The 22,281-nt window shown below is 42.0% G+C and overlaps 1 protein-coding gene across 2 annotated transcripts in view; it reads right to left on the bottom strand.

The window, feature by feature from the left end:
- hdlbpa (high density lipoprotein binding protein a) overlaps positions 1-22,281 on the bottom strand; it is a 78,021-nt gene that overhangs the window by 19,692 nt on the left and 36,048 nt on the right. For both annotated transcript variants that reach the window (XM_041210823.1, XM_041210819.1), the window contains 5 exons: positions 19,584-19,715; positions 17,552-17,770; positions 13,161-13,382; positions 11,881-12,099; positions 2,819-2,957 (listed from right to left, as the gene is read on the bottom strand). In XM_041210823.1, coding sequence (XP_041066757.1) covers positions 2,819-2,957; positions 11,881-12,099; positions 13,161-13,382; positions 17,552-17,770; positions 19,584-19,715 — 931 coding nt within the window. The remainder of the gene's footprint in view (positions 1-2,818; positions 2,958-11,880; positions 12,100-13,160; positions 13,383-17,551; positions 17,771-19,583; positions 19,716-22,281) is intronic.

Here is a 22,281-nt window from a genome sequence, read left to right on the forward strand (position 1 = left end):
AGGTTGGTGTTGTTTGTTCTCTCCCCCACGCCATCACCCCAAAGAGATTTATATTCAAAGTAAACAACAAATTGTATTGTATAGCACCTTTAACATCCCAAGGCATTTCACAGACATGAAATCGGATAAATATCTACAAGGAGACAAAAGAAGGGACTTTAGGATAGGCAACCGAAAGTTTGGACAAAGAAGAAAGTTTTAAGCTTCTTGAGGTACAGAAGGGGAGCTATTCATGGAAAGAGCTCCTGAGCTTAGGGCCTAGACGGTTGAAGGCATGGCTGCTAATGGTGGAGTATGTGGAGAATGCACAAGAGGTCAGAGTTAGAGGAACAAAGTCCTCAGAGGGTTATAAGTGTTGGAAGTTAGAATGAGAGGGGGCAAGGCCATAAGCGGATCGGAGTTTGAGGGAGAGAGTTTTAGGATTGAGACATCAGTAGACTGAGACAATGTAGGTGAGTGAGCACAGGGGTAATGGGTAAAAGGGTCTTATGAGTTAAGAGTTTAGGATAAATTTCAGTTTATGGAGGGCAAAAGATGGGATCAGGTTTGGAATAGTCAAGTCTGGGAGTGGGGTGAGTTAACAAAAGCATGGATGAAGGTTTCAGCTACAGATGGGTTGAGACACAAAATAAGAGAGATTAAGAATGCATTACAAAAAGGAGTGATGCCTCCAAATCAGGTCTACTCCCCAAGAGACACCCTCTTACTGATAATCTCTTTTTGCCTGTTTACCAGGAACAGGCTTTGTCTTGTTTCAATCAAGAGGTCCATCTCCCTCCCCAGCTCCCATGGCAATATCCAGACCCTTCCACACTTTGTATTAAGTGCCAAAATGGCTCCTCTGAGTAGCTCTGTGAATCACCTTTCAAGAATCATTTTACACGTACATTTTGTACAATACATGCACCTCTAGTTTCTGTACATGAGTTTATTTTAGCTGAAGCTTGTTTAGATTACAAACAATGCATTTTTAGAATTCAATGGCATCTTTCGCTGCAGTAATGTATGTGGCTACCTCTTGCTGTTAAGGGGCAAGCTCACATGAAATTTCCAAATCGCAGTCAGGTGTTCAGATCAAGTAGCTGAAATGCAAGCCACCGAGTTAAGGGGATAATATTTTACCTTGCAACAAAAGCCCTGGGGCAGAGTACTGCCAGAGCTGAAGCTATGATGGGGATATAAATGAGCAAATGTCAAGATTGATTGATTGATTATGGGGAACCTACTTGTGATAGCAGAGTGCCTTAATTATTCTCCATAATTTTGAGTGCCATTTTGTAGGAGTGAATGTTTCTGCTAATAACAGCATCTCCTTTTTATCCTACAACAGGGCAACCTACAGGGAATCTAGACAAATGCAAGAGGGGAAAAAGGAACAGAAGGATAGCTGACAGGGTGAGATGAAGTAAGGTAGGAGGTGGCTTATGTGGTACGTAAGCACTAACATGGACTAGTTAGAGTCAGAGCTTTACAACATAGGAAGAGGAACTTTGGTCCATCATGGCCATGTCAGTCATCAAGCACCTAACTATTCTAATCCCATTTCCAACAGTTGGCCCATAGCCTTGTATGCTATAGCGTTTCAAGTGTTCATCTAAATGTTGAGGGATCCTGCCTGTATTACCCTTTCAGGCAATGGATTCCAGATGCACCAGAGTGAAAAAATGTTTCTTCAAAACCTTCTAAACCTCCTGCTCCTTACCTTAAATCTATTCCCCCTGGTAACTGACACCTCTGCCAAGGGGAAAGTTTCTTCTCATCCACGCCCCTCATAATTTTGCATACCTCTATCAGGTCCCCCCTCAGCCTTCTCTGCTCTAAGGAAAACAAACCTAGCCTATTCAGTCTCTCTTCATAGCTGAAACACTTGAGCCCAGGCAACATCCTGGTGAATCTCCTCTGCACCCTCTCTCATGCAATCACATCCTTCCTATAGTGTGGCAGTACTACAGATGTGGCCTAACTAATGTTTTGTATAGTTCCATCATAACCTCCCTGCTCTTGTATTCAATGCCTCGACTAATAAAAAGTATCCCATATTAGCCACTTTATCTCCCTGCCCTGCTGCCTTCAAGAATCTATGGACGTGCACATCAAAGTCCCTCTGATCCTCTGTACTTCCTAGGGTCCTACCATTCATTGTGTATTCCCTTGCCTTGTAAGTCCACCCAAAATGCATCACCTCACACTTTTCAGGATTAAATTCCATTTGCAACTGTTCTGCCCATCTACCAGCCCGTCTATATCGTCCTGTAGTCTGAGGCTTTCCTCCTCGCTATTTACCACACCGCCAATTTTCACATCATCTACAACTTACTTATCATACCTCCTACATTCATGTCTAGATCGTTAATGTACAACCCAAACAGCAAGGAACCCAGCACTGAACCCTGTGGTACACCACTGGACACAGAATTCCAGTCACAAAAAGAACCTTCAACCATCAACCTCTGCCTCATGCCACGAAGCTAATGTTGGATCAAATTTGCCAAATTGCCCTGGATCCCATGGGCTCTTACCTTCTTGATCAGCCTCTCATGCAAGACCTCATCAAAAGCCTTGTTTAAGTCCACGAAGGCAACATCAATTGCACTGCCCTTATCTGCACACCTATTCATCTCCTCGAAAAATTCAATCAAATTTGTTAAACATGATCACTCCCTGACCAGCCGAATTGCCTGTTTGTGCTGTAAAACTGTATGCAACTCAAATACAAAAAGTTGGCTAATTATAAAATATATGGCTTGCTAAGATTAAGTGAGAAATGTGGCCATAGCAGAACTCTGAGCACAGAGATGTAGGAATGTAGTAGCAGTACCTGGATTCTCCTCACGCTCAGGGAATTTGATCTGCACACTGTGATCCTTGGTGATTTGTTGCACATTCAAGCCTTTGGCACCCATCACCATCCTGTGGAACTTCTGTGGAATTACACACTCGATGGTTACCTGAGCTTCCTGTATCAAAGCAGAAATAGTAAATTAATGTCAATAGAAAATGCTTCAGCCTTTACTCCCACATGCAAGATGATGTCTCAGAGTGATTTATAACAAGGAAAAGGATATGCAGCATGGGTAAAGAGGGGGGTAAGAGCGAGGCTGGCTATGGCACCAATGTCAGGGTCAAATATTGTGACTTTGAATACTTTTTGGGTGGGTGGGGGGTGTGAAAAAAAGGATGAAATTTAACCTTTAGTGCTAGCAAACTGGTTCCTGACCAGCTACTTTACACCCAATGGTAAAAAATGAACATTCAGTTCAGGGTAGAGAAAATGGAATGGAGAATATTAGAAGGTAGAAGTGTGAAATTGACAGTGTAGCAGAGGCAGCAAGAGGCAAAGAGAGTGTTAGAGAAGCAGAGGGTGAATACACAGAAAGAAGGCAGGGTGGGAGACCGTGGAAAAAGTCTGAAACAAGCATGCAGCTGACACAATGGAGAGTTGATGAAGCTCAGAGTGGATATGGGGCAATGGGATTTTGTATGGTTGAGGCTGTGATGGGCTATTTTTAAAACAAGTTGAGGCTTGTGTAGGATCGATGCAGGAACATCAGCAAGGGCATTGCAGAAATCAGAGGTACTGATTGGAGTCAAAGACGGCAACCTCAATGTTGTCAGCACTTTTATGAAAGACAACTTATGGTATGTGCACTGCCTGCTGAGATAGAGAGATGGGAGGTCACCGGTTAGAGTCAAATTAGCAGATCGCCATCAAGATGGTGGTAAAAAGGAGCTATAACAGGTTTATCTGAGACGTAAAAATTAACCAAAACATTACAAAGCACATGATTCCCATTCAGCATTGGATAGTGTCAGGCATTGCTGATGTGACACTCTGCACACAGTAGCGTAGCAGAAGCATGCTCAAAAGTCAATGGATCAAAACCATCCCCTGCTATTTAGTCTTTGAATATTTTTAAAGGCAAAGCCAGGCAGATTCTTGATTAACAAGGGGGTGTAAGGTTATCAGGGGTAGGCAGGAATGTGGGGTTGAGGTTACATTCAGATCAGCCATGATCCTATTGAATGGCAGAGTAGGCACGAGGGGCCAAGTGGCTTAAACCTATTCTTAATTCATATGATGCAAATGATGTTATTTTTTGGATTCTCTCCCACTGGTCACAACACGTTACTAAACAAAATCGAGCTACAGAGGATACACATCACAGTATGGCATAGGCCAGGGTTACACGAAATGCTATATCCCCAAGTACCATATTTCCTAATTTGCTTAGGGAGATAGGAATTGCTTGACAAGAAAAGACCAAACATAGTCGAGGTCAAGGCAAGAGGAGAGTCAGGACTTTCAGTTTAAAATTTTGAGGAGGTTGTGTTTATGAGGGTAGTGCAGTTGATGTAGTCTACATGGACCTCAGTAAGGCTTTTGACAAGGTCCCGCAAGGGAGAATGGTCAAGGTGATAAGAACCCATAGGGTCCAGGGCCATTTGGCAAATTGGATCCAAAATTGCCTTAGTGGCAGGAGGCAGAGGCTGATGGTCGACGGTTGTTTTTCTGATTGGAAGCCTGTGATGAGTAGTGTACCGCAGGGATCGTGCTGGGACCCTTGCTGTTTGTAGTGTACGTTAATGATTTAGGCTTGAATATTAGAAGGTATGATCAGTAAGTAAGTTTGCAGGTGACATGAAAATTGGTGGTGTCGTAAGTAGTGAGGAGGAAAGCCTCAGATTACAGGATGATATAAATTGACTGGTAAGATGAGCAGGGCAGTTGCAAATGGAATTTAACCCTAGTAAGAGAGGGGTGGTGCATTTTGGGAGGACTAACACGGCAAGGAAATATACAATGAATGGTAGGACTCTAGGAAGTACAGAGGATCAGAGGGACCTTGGTGTACATGTCCACAGATCCCTGAAGGTAGGAGGGCAAGTAGATAGTGGTTAAGGCGGCATATGGGATACTTGCCTTCATTAGCCAAGGCATGGAATATATGAGCAGGGAGGTTATGTTGGGGCTGTATAAAATGCTAGTTAAGCCACAGCTGGAGTACTGTGTGCAGTTCTGGTCGCCACACCAAAGGAAGGATGTGATTGCAGAGGAGATTCACCAGGATGTTGCCTGGGCTGGAGCATTTCAGCTATGAAAAGAGACTGGATAGGCTAGGTATGTTTTCCTTAGAGCAGAGAAAGCTGAGGGGGGAACCTGATAGGAGGTATACAAAATTATGGAGGGGCATAGATAGGAAGAAATTTTTCCCCTTAGCAGAGATGTCAGTAACCAGGGGGAATAGATTGAAGGTAAAGAGCAGGAGGTTTAGAGGGGATTTGAGGAAACATTTTTTATTGAGGGCGGTTGGAATCTGGAACACACTGCCTGAAAAGGGTGGTAAAGGCAGGAACCTCACAACATTAAACAAGTATTTTGGTGAGCACTTGAAACGCCATAGCATACAGGGTTGCAGGCCAAGTGCTGGAAAATGGGATTAGAATAGATTAGGTGCTTGATGGCTGGCACAGATACAATGGGCCAAAGGGCCTGTTCCTGTGCTATATAACTATGACTCTAAAACAACGAGAGGACGGGAGAGCCAGGGTTTTCACCGTTTAAAACAGCGAGAGGAGAGCAGGGATTTTCACAGTTTTAAATAGCGAGGGGAGAGCTGGAAGCACACGGAGAGCAGACCTGTGTGAGCTGGGCAGCAGGAGATTAAAAACCAGCGACATAGAGCCCCTTCAACCTGTCAGAGCCAATGGGTGATGTCACAGGAAAACAGGTAGGCGATTCAACTCGTGTCTCTTTTGATTGGCCAAGTGGTTTAAAATCAGGCGACATTATTACAGCTGAAGAATACAGTTAAGAAATTCACTTTTGAAGTTTTTAACATCCTAATTAATTAATTGATATGTTGCAGCTGTAGTACGTAGGAGCTGGTGGACACTGGTGTGATCCACGGTGACCACATCTGCAGCAAGTTTTGGTGGCTCGAGGAACTTCGGCTCAGAGTTGATGAGCTGGAATCAGAGCTGCGACGCATCAGGGAGGGGGAGATTTACCTGGGCACTGTTTCAGGAGGCCGTCATGCCCCTTAATTATATCAAATTTGGTCTGTGGTCAGGGACAGGATGGTATGACTGCAAGTGAGGCAGGAATGGGGATCCAGACTTTAGCTTTGGAGGAGCCTCAGCCGATGCCCTTGCCCAATAGGTACAAGGTTTTTGCTCCCAGTGTGGACGAAGGCACAGACCGCAGGGAGCATGAGTGAACTGACCACAACACCATGGCACAGAGCGCCACTCAAGTGTGGGGAGAAAAGAGAAGTGGTAATAGGGAATAGCAGAGTTAAGGGAACAGATACTGTTCTCTGCAGCAAAGACAGAATCCCGAAGGCTGTGTTGCCTACCTGGTGCCAAGGTTAAGGGCATCGCTTCTGGGCTGGAGAGGAACTTGGAGTGGGAGGGGAAGGATCCAGTTGTCGTGGTCCACATAGGTACCAACGACATAGGTAGGACTAGGAAAGAGGTTCTGCTGAGGGACTACGGGCAGCTTGGGGCTAAATTAAAAAGTAGAATCACAAAAAGGTAGTAATCTCCAAATTACAACCCAAGCCACGTTCAGGTAGGGTAAATAAGACTAGAGAGATAAATGCGGGGCTCATTGATTGGTGCGGGAGAAATGGGTTCCAGTTCATGTGGCACTGGCACCAGTATTAGGGAAGGAGAGAGCCGTTCCATTGGGAGGGGCTTCATTTGAACCATGCTGGGACCAGTGTTTTGGTCAATTGTATAACTAAGGTTATAGATAGGACTTTAAACTTATTAGTTTGGTGGGGGGGGGGGGGGATTACAACTGAAGGGAAGGGTGTTTAAAAAATCAAGAAGAAATGAGACAGAGGTGCAGGGTAATGAAGAGGTGAACAATAATCAAAGTGTGACAGGAAAGGGGCAGAAATGTAAGCAGAAGAATGCAGCAGAAATGAGAACCAGAATGAGTAATAATGGTAAAAAGGCAAAGCTTAAAGCTCTTTATCTGAATGCATGCAACATTTGCAGCAAGGTAGATGAGTTGATGGTACAATATATAAGTGAATATGACTTCATAGCTATTACAGAGACACGTTTGCAGGGTGACCAAGACTGGGAACTCAATATTAAAGGGTATTCGACGTTCCAGAAAAATAAGCAAAAAGGAAAAGGAAGTGGGGTAGCTTTGTTAATGAAGAAGTGGTGAGTCGTGATGTAGGGGTCATTGCTCATGATGTGGAATCAATTTGGGTAGAAATAAGGAATAGCAAGGGGGACAAGTCACAGGTGGGAGTTGTCTATAGGCCCCCAAGGAGTTGCCTCACTGTAGGACAAAGTATAAATCAGGAAATCATGAAGGCATGTAAGAAGGGCGCTACAATTGTCATGGGTGATTTTAATCTGCAACAAATTACTGGACAAATCAGATTGGCAGGGGTAACATGGAAGACTGATTTGTAGAGTGCATCAGGGAGTGTTTCTTAGAGCAATGCGTTGCAGAACCTACCCAGGGACAGGCTGTTTTAGACCTAGTAATGTGTGATGAGTAGGATTAATTAGAGATCTCGTAGTTAAGGATTCTCTGGGGGGTAGCGATCACAACATGGCAGAATTTCAAATTCAATTTGAGGGCAAGCAACTCCGGACTCAAACCAGTGTCTACAACTTAAATAAGGGCAATTAAAGAGGTATGAAGAAAGAGTTGTCTAAAGCGGACTGGGAAAATAGACTAAGGGGAAGGTCAGTGGATGAGCAGTGGCAGATATTTCATAATGCTCAGCAACAATTTATCCCAATCAAAAAGGACTCAAATGAAAAGGATGAACCACCATCAAGGAGAGTATCCAATCAAAACTACGGCATACAAAGTAGCGAAAACTAGTGGTAGGCCAGAGGACTGGGAATTTTTTTTTGTGGAACCAGCAGCGGATGACTAAAAAGCTAATAAAGAGGGAGAAAACTGATTATGAAAGTAAATTGGCAAGAAATAGAAAAAACAGCAAGAATTTCTAGAGTATATTAAAAAAATGGCTAAATTGAATGTGGGACCCATGGCCAATGTGACTGCAGAAATGATAATGGGGAATAGGGAAATGACATAATTTAAACTAATATTTTGCATCCGTCTTCATGGAGGAGGACACTATAAACATTCCAAAAGATATCAGGTAAACAAGGAGCTAATGGGAGGAAAGAGCTTGTAACAGTCTCTATCACGAAGGACAAAGTATTTGACAAACGGGACTAAAGGTAGACAAGTAGCCAGGACTTGATGGCCTGCATCCAAGGGTTTTAAAGGAAGTGGCTGCAGAGATAGTGGTGTGGCTGGTCAAAATATTCCAGAACTCACTGGATTTCAGGAGGATCCCAGCGGACTGGAAAACCGCTAATGTGGCACCCCTATTCAAGAAGGATGGGAGACAAAAAGCAAGAAACTATAGGCCAGTCAACCTAACATCTTCTGTTGGGGAAATGCTAGAATCCATTATTAAACAAGAAATAGCAGAACATTTAGAAAAGCTTAAAGCAATCAAACAGTCAACATGGTTTTGTAAAAGGGAAATCATGTTTGACTAATTTGCTAGAGTTCTTTGAGGATATAAAAAGCAGAGTTGCTAAAGGGTAGATGTAATATATTTGGATTTCCAGAAGGCATCCGTTAAGATGCCACATAAAAGGTTATTGCACAAAAAGGATCTCACAGTATTGGGGGTAATGTATTAGCCTGGAGTGAGGATTGGTTAACACAGAGGAGACAGACAGGATTAATGGGTCTTTTTCAGGTTGGAGAGACGTAACAAATGGAGTGCCACAAGGGTCAGTTCTTGGGCCTCAATTATTTACTATCAATATTAATTACAGGGTAGTTGGGGTGGGGGGCAGCAAGGTGTAATGTTTTCAAATTTGCTGACAATACAAAAATAGGTGGGAGGGCATGTTGTGATGAGGACATAAGGACTCACTATTATTTAATTGGAGAGAGATGCCCAAAACAGTGCAGCACAGAGGGATCTGGGTGTTCTTGTGCTTGAAAACAAAAAGTTAGCATGCAGGTGCAGCAAGTAGAATTTTGGCCTACATCGCTAGGGGGTTGGAGTTTCAAAATAGGGCAGTCGTGTTACAACTATACAGGGTGTTGGTGAGGCCACACCTGGAGTACTGTGTAGAGTTTTGGTCCTCAGATTTCAGAAAGGATATATTGGTATTGGAAGTGGTTCAAAATAGATTCACTAGGCTGATTCCTGGGATAAGGGGATAACTTATCATCAAGGACAGCTAAACGGGTTAGGCCTTTATTCATTAGAGTTTAGAAGGATGAGGGGTGATCTTATTGAAACATACAAGATTCTGAGGGAGCTTGACAGGGTAGATGTTGAGGTGATGTTTCCACTAGTGGGGGAATCTCAAACAAGAGCACAGTTTTAAATGAGTGCCCCCTTATTCTGTAACTGAGATGCAGAGAGGGTAGTGAATGTCTGGAATTCTCTACCCAGAGTTGTGGAGGCTAGATCACAAAGTATTTATAAAAAAAACGAGGTAGATAGATTTTTGAAATATCAGGGAGTTGAGAGTTATGAGGAGCTGGCTTGGAACAGGAGTTGAGGCCTGGGGCAGATCAGCCATGATCTTATTGAAAGGTGGGACAGGACTGCCCTATCTGATAGCCTACTTCTGTTCCTATTTCTTATGTTCTTATTTAGTACACCCTCCATCATCCTGGTACTCACATGAGAAATGCTGTGCTATTCAATTCATCCTCAACGCCTGTCTAACTGATCGGGATAAGAGATGTCACTGGACCCTAATATAACTGATCAATGTATTTGTGTGGTCAAACAGTTGTGACCACCTAATCTGAGTACAACAGATAGATAGTTTTTAACCTTTTATTCTGAGATAGCCTCAAGGGGAATTTAAAGATACCCCTTAGAGGCATTATTGCCAGCAGGCAGCCAGTCTGGATCATGAAGTGATAGGGGATAGAACATAAGAAATAAGAGGAGTGGGCCAATCAACCCTTCGAGCCTGCTCAAATAGGTCAGTTAACTCCATAATGCAAAGCCATTTAGGAGGACGTAGAAAAAATTCACAAGAAGGTTCCAGGGATGAGGAACTTCAGTTACATGGATAGACTGGAGTAACTGGGTTGTTCTTGGAAAAGAGATCAAGAGGAGATTTGATAGAAATGTTCAAAATTATGAGGGGTCAGGACAGAAGAGATAGGGTTCCCATTAGAAGGGTCAAGAACCAGAGGACACGGATTTAAAATGATTGGCAAAAGTAGTAATGGCGGCATGAAGAAAACATATGCTGCTTGTGGCTAGGATCTGTAATGCAATGCCCGAGAGCGTGGTGGAGGCAGGATCAAAGCCTTCAAAAGACTATTGGATTATCAGGAGGGAAGATGTTTGCAGGGATATGGGGAAAAAGCAGGTGTATGTAATGAGCTGAGTAGCTCTTAGAGAGCCAGCATGGACACGGCCTCCTTTGTGCTACAACCAATCTATACTTAATGGCATATGTCACACAAAAGGAAATGTGGCTCAAGGGTTAGTTTTACATCGAGAGTTAGCTCAGGGGAAGGACCCTTCATTGTGTTCAATTCCAAATACCAGTAAAATCTCTGTTATCCGGCATGTTCCAGGAATGGGAGGTGCTGGTTAATCAAGAATGCCAGTTAACTAAGGTGCAAGATGAATGTGTCTTCAATCCAATAGGAAAGCTTCTGATATTGTCCAGAGAGGGCAGGGTGTTGAGTCTTGAGAGAGAGAGAGAGAGAGAGAGAGATGCATACGAATAGTGTGAGTGCGGCACCGGGGAAAATGGTGCTGCAGAACAGCGAGAGGCTGAGACCAGAGCAAGGGCAGGGCACCGAAAACTACCCGAGTTTTACAATATTAATTATGGGAGTGTGATGGGAAGCAGTGAATATAATCATTCAGCAACAAGTAATAGCACCAACTTCTGAGGCATGAGAGACATGTCCAGTCAAAAACAGACCCCACACAGCAATTCTGATTATAAAAGTGTGCCAGCTGGTACAGCACCAGATAACAGAAATTTTACCGTCAATAGTAAAATTTGCAATTTCTATAAATCTACAGCTTGTACGGCCACTATTCATTTAGGTGTTGAACTGCCGATAAATTTGTCGCATTTTATAGCCTTGCCCTGTTCCAAAGGAGTGCAGATTCTTCTGTCTCCGAGAGGAAAATGCCATTTGGTGGCATGTTATATAGTCCAGCCAGCCAGAGGGAAAGGTTCTCTCTGTTCAACCTCATTACTCAGATATGAGAAGGTACATGGTGGTTCATTGTGGATGCAAGATATGGTTAGAAGAATTACATATGACACTGAATCCAATGAGAATATCTGGTGTAAAACCCTCCAAAATACACAAAGGGATGGCAATGTTGGGCTGGACTAGGCCGAGTGGCAACGCCCTTCACTTGGAGATTGGAGAACTGCCAGCATCCATTGAATTGGACCTTAACATGGGTTAACATGGTCAGGGCAGGAGAGGAAGGCAGGAACAAATTCCCTCATAGCATTTACTCAAAAGGAGAGTGGTACAATAATGAAATAACTAATTAAAGGCAGGGTGACATCACAATATTTACATGCCTTTACTCAGATCATTTCAGTCTCACAAGCCACATTAAGCTGCTAGATTCAGGCTCAGATACTACAGGACTTTGCAATCCCACTTAATACACAGAGGATTTCCTTGCAAGTTTTCAGAAATGGGCACCAGCTATTACGTAATAATGGAACTGGTCGTGGAATAATTTGAATCAAACCAAACACTTGGTATGCATAGCACCTTAATGGGATTTTATAATTATTACCAGAATAACAGATTAAAGATATCAATAAATGAGAATATTGCGCACTCTCTCATACCAGATCTTCGATAATCTCCTGCATGCGTTTCTTGGCAGCCTCCACACAATCTTTGGCACCTTTCAATGTCACCTTATCACTCTGTGTTCCAGTACGAGGGAAGCTGACCATCACACCACCATATTCATCAGCAATTTCCCGCAAAACCTGCCCTCGGCGTATCACAAAGTATCGGTGATGTTTGGGGTCAACGGTCATTGCATCCTCTATAACATTGTCCTGCAAGGGAAAGAAATGAGGTGAAAGCAAATGAAGAATCATCTGTTCTCATGACCCACACATTACTGCAATGTGTCTAGTTCTGGGCAACAGAGATTAAAAAATAGTCAAGGAATTCATTTTACACCAAGAATCATTTATACTATATTCCATTTTATATTGGTTTCTGCTAAAACAGCTGACAATATCTGTAAACTACAATCTGCTTACATTTGGATTCACATTTTCACATCCAACTGGAGACTCAAGTTCTTTTACCCGTTATCAGTCAGCATTTAGGCACGGTCAGTCTGTGCTGACCATCTCAAATCCCGCAGCTTCCGCGCGCACCACCTCCCTTTTCAGGGGATGCCTCTTACTTTGGGTCTCCTCTTGAGCCCCCTACTGGAGGGTTTTCTGCCTACACCCTGTTCTGGTAACTGACCAATGAGAACTGGTTTGAGCAATAGTTCAGTCTGGTATACTACTGATCCACACAGAGCATGCTTGCTCCTCAGCCAATGCTATTTTAAGCAGTTCTCAGCATCGCTGGACAAGGCAGAGAAATCATTATCTAACCTCCTGTGGAGGAGACATGGAAGTTACAGGGTAGGTCTAGGTAGTGATGGCCTCTAGGAGCGAAAGGTATAGGGAGAGTCAACCAGACAGCCCCTTGAGCCTGTTCCACCATTCAATAAGATCACAGCTAATCTTCCACCTCAACTCCACTGTCCTGCCTAATCCCTTGATTTATTTAGAATTCAAAAATCTATCAATCTCACACTTGAATATATGCAACAATTAAGCATCCACAGCTCTTTGGGCAGAGAATTTCAAAGATTCACAATTTTGAATGAAAAAAAAAATCCCCTTATCTCAAGGCTGAATAAGCTAGCATCCACCGTCAAGGCTCACAAAACAGAAATGGGAACTTGGGTGAAGCGTTTGACTGGGGGGGGGGGGGGGGTGAGGAAACTGCACCAAAAGAATTGCACCCCACCACAAGTTAGTACCTGTGGGAGAATAACAAAATAAACAATCACAGGAAGTTAGTGTCCAGTCTAAGACAGAGCAAGTCTTACCAGGTTCTTTATTAGGATTTCCAGTTCTTTCTGAGCCTCTTTGACAGCTTCCTCCGTACCTACGATGGTGATCAGCTCTTGATCTTTATCATCTACTGTAGGGAAAATTATCCGAGCTCCAGTGTTATCCCGCACCTTACGGATGTTGGCACCACCACGTCCAATCAGGAACTTGTGGTACTCTGGCTTGGCACGCAGCTCACTGGTATGGTTCTTGATTTGCTGTATAAAGAAATGCACATTATTTAATGATGGAATTGTTCCATTTTTGGGTGGTGATACTGGGTGACAGGTGTAATGGGGAGCAGATCCAAGATCTATTAAACCCCAGAATAAGAGACAGAAATGATTCAGATCCAAAGTAGGAGAGATAATTCAGTGGGTACAACTTTGCCACAAATCAGTTACTTTCAACTGCAGAATACTGCAGCCTTTACATACCACATTATTTTATTGGTACTCTGTTACTACTGCTTCCCATTCATCCTTCTCTACTCCTTTAAAGTTCTAATTGTCGAGCCTTGTGGCTTTTTGCCATCGCCACAACCCACAACCTCAGGTGTTGACATTAAGATTGCCAGCATGCTTGGTCCCCTCCCTCAGGGCTTCAAAACTAATTCCATGCCCTCTCCAATCCTTCTTTCTCTCTGGAATCCACTAGTTTTTAAAAAAAAGAGTCAAGCTTGACATTGCATATTCATAACATCCTGATTTACCTCCATTTTCTCTGGAACTCTCAGAATCTAGATGCTGGCAGTTCTAATCATATATGTGGTTTAATTGAGAAACAAAGAACTTAAAAAATAGGAGTAGGGATAGGTCATTTGGCCCTTCAAGCCTGCTTTGCCATTCAATAAGATCACGGCTTCAACTTCACTTTACTGCCTACCCTCCATAACCCTTGTAAAATCTAGGAAATCGGTTCAACCCAACCTTAAATTTATTCAATGACACACCACAACCGCTCTTTGGGGTAGAGAATTTCAAAGATAAACAACCCTCCAAGAGAAGAATTAAGGACCCTTATTCTGAAATTGTGCCCAATTTCCAGATTCCCCTGAGGAGTAACATCCTCAAGTGAGTCAATCTGTACCCTGTCAATCCCTCTCAGAATCTTATGTTTCAATAAGAGCATTCATTTTTCTAAACTCAAAAAAAGGAGTATAGGCACAAACTGATTACCATTCCTTTAAAGCATGCTGACTCTGATTATATTATGACTTTTGAAATGTCCTGCGACTACTCAATCCCAATCACAGATCAATAGTTTCCTGATTTCTGTCTCCGTCCTTTCTCAAAAAGGGGCATTACATATGTGGTTTTTCAATCTGCTGGGATCTTCACAGAATCGAGGGAATTTTGGAATATTACAACCAAAGCATCCACCATCTCTGTAGCCACCACCTTTAAAGACCACAGGATTAGTTTTCTTTGTACTTTTTCCTTTAGTGATCATGAGTTTCTTCCTCCCTTTTGTCCCTTGATTTTCTAGTATTCTTAGGATGTTTTTTCTCGTGTCCCCCACCGTGAAGGCTGATACAAAATACTTGTTCAAAGTTTCTGCCATTTCCTTGTTTCCTTATATCAATTCCCCAGTCTCATCCTCTAAGGAACCAATGTTTACTTTGGCTACTCTCTTCATTTTTATCTATTGTAGAAGCTCTTACTGTCTGTTCTTACAAATAGTTTATTCCCATGTTCTAATTTCACCCTTATTTTTAAGTTATCTTTTGCTGATCGCTAATATTTTCCCAACATTCTGGCCTATTACTAATCTTTGTAGCATTGCAAATCTTATTTTACTTTGATACCATGCTTAACTTCTTTAGTTAGCCACAGCTGGTTCAACCTTCTTGCAGAGTCTCTTTCTCAATACTACTTCCTTAAATGCCGGCTGTTTATGTACCATTTCACATTTCTTCCCCCAGTCTACTTTGGCTAGCTGCTTTCATCTCTTTGTAATTGCCTTTATTCAAGACACTAGTTTCAGACCCAAAGATTCTTAGCTTCTCACCCTTAAGTTGAACGTGAAATTCTATCAAAGGACATTACAGATTTTGAACAAATATTTTGTGTCCGTCTTCAAAGCAGAGGACACCAAAAGCCATCCAAGAATAACAGAAAAATCAAGAAACAAACAGGGGGAGGAACTTAAAGCAATCAGGAGAGAAAAAAATCTTTTACTATGAGACAATTAATTAATTCTGTCTCATTACACATTATCAGATCTAAAATAGCCTGTTCTGGTTGGTTCCAGAACGCATTGTTCTAAAAAAGTCCTAAATATAAACTTATCCCCAACAGTTGCCAATCTACAAGATGATTAAAACTTCATGATTATTACAGCACCTTTCTTATAGGCCTCTGCAATTTTGAGATTTATACTCTGTCCTACAATGTTAGGGGGCTGATAAAAACTACTCCCACCAGTGACTTCTTTCCCTTGCTATTTGTTATCTCCACCCAAACTGGTTCTACATTTTGATCTTTTGAACCAAGATTATTACTCATTATTGTACTGATCTGCGCTAAGAAGGTCAAGTTGCTGAAATCAGCAATGCTGTCAGGTGAAAAATATTTCATAAAAATGATCCATTTCCATTGTGAAAGTTGTTCTGCTTTCAACCATTCAACAGTTTGCATGAAGGTCAATATTTTCATTTTAAATCACTCAGTAGAATTCCAAGGGTTCAGTCACCCCATAAAAGAGGAAGGAAAAGCAAATTACTATATTCACTGATCAGAAGCAAAATGCAGCTTAAGAGGTTGTGTTCATTGACTCAAAGCTACTCCAGCGGAGGGGTGTTTAGGAATGGTAACTGTCAGCCTGTGCAAATCATCAATGCAATTTCTGAGTTACTATGTAGAAATACTCCCAACGATGTTTCAAGGATCTTGTATTTGCTTTTCCAGATTAAGTCAGCAGTTATTTGTTTCATATGTCCTATGGCTTATGTAACTTGTATAAATTATTTATTGGTTGGCCTATGTCCTTCCTAGGCCAACAGTAGGCAAGTGATCGGAATCAGGTCTTAGATCATAAGAAAAGACAGGCCATAATTATATAATCCCTTTCGCTGCCTCAGGGGGATCACAAAGCTCCATTCACCTAATTAATTATTTTTGAAGTGAGTTGTAACATAGGAAACATGTTCAGCCAATTTATACATAGCAAGGTTCCAAAAGCAGCAGTGAGATTGATCAGGTCATCTGTTTTTAGGTATTGGTTGTGGCTACAAGAACAGATTAGAGGCTAGGAATTCTGCTGATTAACTCACCTCCCGATTCCACAAAGCCCGTCCACCTCTACAAGACAAGTTAGGAGTGTGATGGAATACTCTCTAACTTGCCAGGATGAGTGCAACAACAATCAAGAAGCTCAATACAAGTCAGGACAAAGCAGCCCACTTGACTGGCACCCCATCCACCGCCTTCAACATTCACTCCCTCCACCACTGGCAGGAGTTATGTACCATCTACAAGATGCACTGCAGCAACAGACCAAGGCTCCTTAGACAGTATCTTCAAACTTAATACCTCCACTACCTAGAAGGGCAAGGACAGCAGGTGCATGGGGACACCACCTGCAAGTTCCCCATCATTCTACATGGAACGATATCGCCGCTCCTCCACTGTCGCTGGGTCAAAACAAACAGCACTGTGGGTGTACCTACACCACATGGCCGGCAGTGGTTCAAGAAGGCAGCTCACCACCACCTTCACAAGGGCAATTTGGGGTAGCAATAAATGCTGGCCTAGTCACTGATGTCCACATCCTGTGAACAAGTATAAAAAAATTAGCCAGGATACCAAAGAGAAAGAGTGCCATAAGATTGTTCGTGCTCACCCAAGGGCCAATGGGCTTTTGTTTAACATCGCATCTGAAAGACGGCATCGCCAACAGTATGGTACTCCCCTAGTATGGCACTGGAGTGTCAGCCTCGATTACAAGCTCAAATCTCTAGCATGGAACTTGAACCCACAACCCTGGCAAGAATGATACCCAATGAGCCATGGCTGCCAGCTCATGCCTGGATGAAGGAGCACAATAATGTTCCAGAGTATTTCACCCACATTTCATTTTGCTCTCTTCTAATCATACCCATGATTGGCAACTCAAGCGTGTTCTAAAAAGAACAATGTACAACGTGGTACAGTGGCACCCCACTTTATAATGGCATAAAAGTACAAAAGAAAATACTGCTGGATGCTGAAAATCTGAAATAAAGTAGAAAATGCTGGAAACGGAAATCCAAAATAATCCAATGAAAGGTTTCTCACTTGAAACATTAACTCTGTTTCTTTCTCTATGAATGCTGCCAGCTCTCCACGATTCAGCATGAGCTGCTGAGTATTTCCAGCATTTTCTGTTTTTATAGCACCAAAAGTACCTTTTCCTCAGCCAAGTGAAGGAGCTGTTTCTTGGCTTTGTCAACCTCCTCAGTAGATCCCCTGATGGTGACTGTATCACTGCCTGACCCTTCAGTAGGGAAGTGGATGTGCACTCCTCCGCACTCTTCCATGATGGAACGGACAAAGCGACCCTTAGCACCAATCAGAGAATTGTGGAGTTTGGCAGGAATGCAAACTTCGACTTCTGTGATGTTGGCCTGGCGTGTATAAAAGAAACCGTTAATATTGATGAAAAATTCTATTTGGAGCAAATTCTTATACTTGTTAACAAACTAAGGAGACAAATGTTGGGGGGGGGGGGGGGGGGGGGGGGGTGGATTCCAAGCATCCAGTGTAGGCAAAGAAAGCTTACTTGTCATCAGTCCTGGCTGGATTTAAACTTGGTCCAAAGGTTGAAAACTCATTCGCTGTCCAGTCTCCCCTGCCCTTTGCTCCCCTAACTTAATGGTAGTAGTTGATGTTATTGCTGGCTGGGGAATTTAGAACAGCAGGTCACAATCTCAGAGTAATAGTTCGGCCATTTAGGACTGAGATGAGGAAAAGATATTTTTAGTCAAAAGTTTGTGAATCTTTTGAATTCTCTGCCCCAAGAATAGTGGTTGCTCAATCACTTAGTATATTCAACACAGAGATCGATAGTTTTTTGGGTACTAAGGAACATGGGGGAATAGGGTAGGAAGGTGGAGTTGAGGGAGATGATAAGACAGGGTCTTGTTGAATGGCAGAGCAGGCTTGAAGGGCCAAATAGCCTACTCATAATCAAAGAATGGTTACAGCACAGGAAGCCATTTGCCAGTTGATTCCCTGCCAGATCTCCAATAGCAATTTAGCTAGTCCCAAACCCCCACCCTTTCCCCATAGCCCTGCATTTTCCCCCTCTTCAGTTCACAATATTTCAAGCTGTGTCATTTGCAAATTTGAAATTATGCCAGTCCACTCAAGTCTAAGCCATTAATATACATCAAGAAAAGCAGCAGTCCTGGCACGACCTCATGGAACCCCACTGTAAAACTTCCTCCAGATTGAAAAACAACTGTTCATCACTTCTCTCCGTTTCATGTCACTCAGCCAACTTTGTACTTTTGCTGCAACTGTCTCTTTTATTCCATGGGCTTCAACTTGGGTTAGCAATTGTGGGCATTTTATCAAACACCTTTTGGAAGTACATATAGACCACATCAACCACATTATGCTCACAACCTTCTCTATTACCCTCTCTATTTCAAAAACTCAAATCTAGTTAAACTCCTGCTCCTATTTTTTATGCTGATCTTTCAAAACCAATGAAGCTATCTGTGCAAAGATTGCAAAGTTTTGGGGTGGGAGGAAAAGGAAAACATCACAAGATTCCTTTGTCCACAGGTACAATGGTCAGATGAGCAGTTCGAAGTGGCATTCACCGATAAGAGTACTTTTCTACACCCTGCAATCAATACTGTTCTGTGATTACTTACCATAAGACAAAGGAGCAGCTCCCACGTAGGCCACTCTCAAATTTTTTCCTTCCATAGTGAAAGTCGCACAAATCTGCCCAAAGCCTCATCTCAGTTCAGCTCTTGCCCACCAAATTTCCAGATAAATTAATGAAGCTTTTCAAAATCATGTGTTGAATGTAGAAACATCAACCCTCTGCTTCAATCAACTAAATCAGTTCTCTTGTACTAAAGAGAAAAACCCTGCTCTCAAAATGTTGGGAGTGAAAGTGACAATTTCATCTGTCCTCAAACTTTTCAACAATGCCAGCCCTCGCCCCCAACACCCTCCCAAAACCACCCACCACAAATTTATTTTATCTATTTTGCTCCCAGGGTGGCTAAGCATTACAAACAACAGAAATATTGTTTGTGGAATCATCTTGGAATTTCTCTTCAGGAGTTTATACAGTTTAAACATCTGGCTGTACAGAGTAATAGCAGGAGAAAATATCACCTCAGACAAAAAGAGTATGAATCTCCTCTCGCGAAAAAAGCTAAACAAATGCACTGTAAACTAAATGAAAGCAATTCGTACCAATTCCTTCTGGATGGCCAGGATCCTGCTGCGAGCCACTTCACAGTTGGATTTCTTTCCTGTAATAACGATCATCTCAGAATTGCTGTTTTCTGCTGGCAAATCAATCTTTGTATTAGTTTCCTCACGGATCTGGAAAGAATAGAAAAACAATGAGCAAATCTCTTGATGTTCAGGAGAACTCTTTCTAGTTTTGCCCACCAATTAGTGGAATCCAAGACTGACGGCCGTCGTCATGGGAACATAATAAACATTTCTCACTAGACACAACAGGGCTGGCGATGCTCCTCAGGAAAGGGTTGAATTATGACATCCATATAGTAACTGCCTAGTCGATGACTCATTGGACATTAAATTTACAAGGATTTAATCTAAAGGCTAAAGTTACTTATAGCTAGGTTTCTTTTTGAAACTGGGTCTTCTCCATTTGTGCTCAGGAGGTGCTGAAATTCTGAAAAGTCAACAGGCTTTTGGTCACATTTTTCTAAGTCAGAGCTAGGAGATTGGACAGATACGGACAAACCCTTACTCCCAAAGAGAAAGTTCTCTTCTCCAAATTATAGCACAAAAAAAGCTTAAAAAGTCAACATTTCTCAACAACGTAAGGCTGGAATGAATGCAAGAATAGTTTATCCTTCTGTGTCAGTGCTTAAAAGAAGCACTATATAGTTTGGCACTGAACCCTGCTCAGCAGGAAGATTTGATCCCTTGTTACCAGATTGCCCAACATTAACCTCAAGGCAATGACAAAATTGTTTTTTTTGGCAGTATGGGTTCTAGTAAGTGGATGAAGCAGGAAAGATCAATAGAAAAGAAAGAAAGAAAAAAGGAGGTAAGAAATACAGGCAAGAAATAAAGAATATTTAAATAGCACCTTCATGTCCCTAGTAGAAACACTGGATGCCAGACTTGGGAATATTTCAGACAATTTTTAATACTTTTATAGATATTAAATAGCTCATGTTGCATCACACTTCATGTAGCATTTTTTCCATTGCATTTCATTGTTTACAAGCTTATTGTAATAAAATAGCACAGTGAGGAACACCCTGGGAGATCTGATTAATAAATATTTGGACATAGACAAAGAATATATAGGCAAAAGCATCAGTCCATTTTAATCAATCACAATTTGACAGAGCCTGTAAGGGGATATTAGGGCAGGAGGCCAAAAACTTGATCAACATCTTAGGGTTTTAAAGGAGCATCTTAAAAAGGGGGAAGAGATGGAAAGGCAGAGAAGTTTTGGGAGGGAATTCAAAGCTTAGGGTCTGAAGGTGCAGCCACCAGTGGTGGGGCAATTAAAGTTAGGGATGCACAGGAATCCAAGAGGTTTGTAGAACAGGAGGTGGTTTGTAGAACAGGAAGTAGAGGGGAGGCCATGGAAGGATTTGAACACTAGGATAAGCTATTAGATAGCTTAGGCACAGTAAGTACAGCGGATAGGGAGAGAGGATTGCATGCCCCTAACAAAGCCTGCCCAATTTTCTGTCCATCAATTTAAAGGTGTAAAACCGGACAAAGTCATGAATTTCACTCCACACTCAGAATATTCAAATGTCTAGAAGTGGACTTTTGCCTCAGACAAAGCATGAATATTAACAGAGCAGTTTAAAGACTTTATGTTACAGATAGAATCCCAATTAAAAATAGTCTGGATTGCTGGTAATATGCATCATATGTTTGGTAATTATCCAATGTTTTATGCAGAATTGGTGATATAATCCAGTGCCTGCTCATCTTTGGAGAGAGTTGGGTTACCTCCATGAAGTGGAATTAGACATTAATAAGATATGATGGCAGTGATTCACATCTAGTCTAAAAATCCTCCTACACGCTAATGAATCCAATGTTGTAACATACAATGATTGTCGCTGAACCTGGTCCTTCACTTAGATTTTCCAAGGAAATTAAACCAGGAAAGATGCAAGCTGCAGAGATCCCGTCCACTGATTGAATGAATTTATAGTTCAACAATTTTTTGATGCAAGGCCCATATACAATTTTATGTTGATAATGGTCAAGGAATAAAAAAGTGGAGAAATGACATTTCACAGGCGATGTTCTGGTTCAGTATTAGTAGAATACTTTTCTGCTACAAGGGTTTATTTAATATCTCTTCTCAACTAATTTTCACTAGCATTGTATAAGCCTTTAGTTGGTAATGTTGACATAACTGTCAGGTAGACATCTTGCATTCTTCTCATTGTGCCTAAATAGATTAACCATCCACTGAACCCTAGGGCATAAAGTTTGATCTAGCAACAATACAACTTTGCAAGGACCTTACTGAGAAACTCATTTGATCGCTTCAAAAAAGCAAGACAACTGCATATGGTGTCGAGTGTACTTGCAGTCATTTCAAAAGCTACCAGGATAAATGAAGGCTGGCAAACTGGGCAATAAAAGGAAAAAAGTAGTTTGCTGCTTCCTCAAGTTAATTCTCACCTGATGGTCCACCAGATAAGAGCATCAACCTTAAAAATTATCTTAGCTATAACTGCAATATTGGATTGACACCTAAGTTTTTTTTAAAAAAAAATAAACTTCCTGAGGTAGCCTTAACTCCCTCAAGCTCACATTAGCAGCTGTGATGCAGAATGATACAAAGGTCAAATGCCAAAGAATGTCCATGCATCTATTGCATGGTTTCATGAAGGCTGGTATTTAAAACAGAACTCCAAGTCTATCCATGAGG

Source organism: Carcharodon carcharias, chromosome 2 (genome assembly GCF_017639515.1).
Source record: "Carcharodon carcharias isolate sCarCar2 chromosome 2, sCarCar2.pri, whole genome shotgun sequence".
Taxonomy (NCBI): Eukaryota; Metazoa; Chordata; class Chondrichthyes; order Lamniformes; family Lamnidae; genus Carcharodon; species Carcharodon carcharias.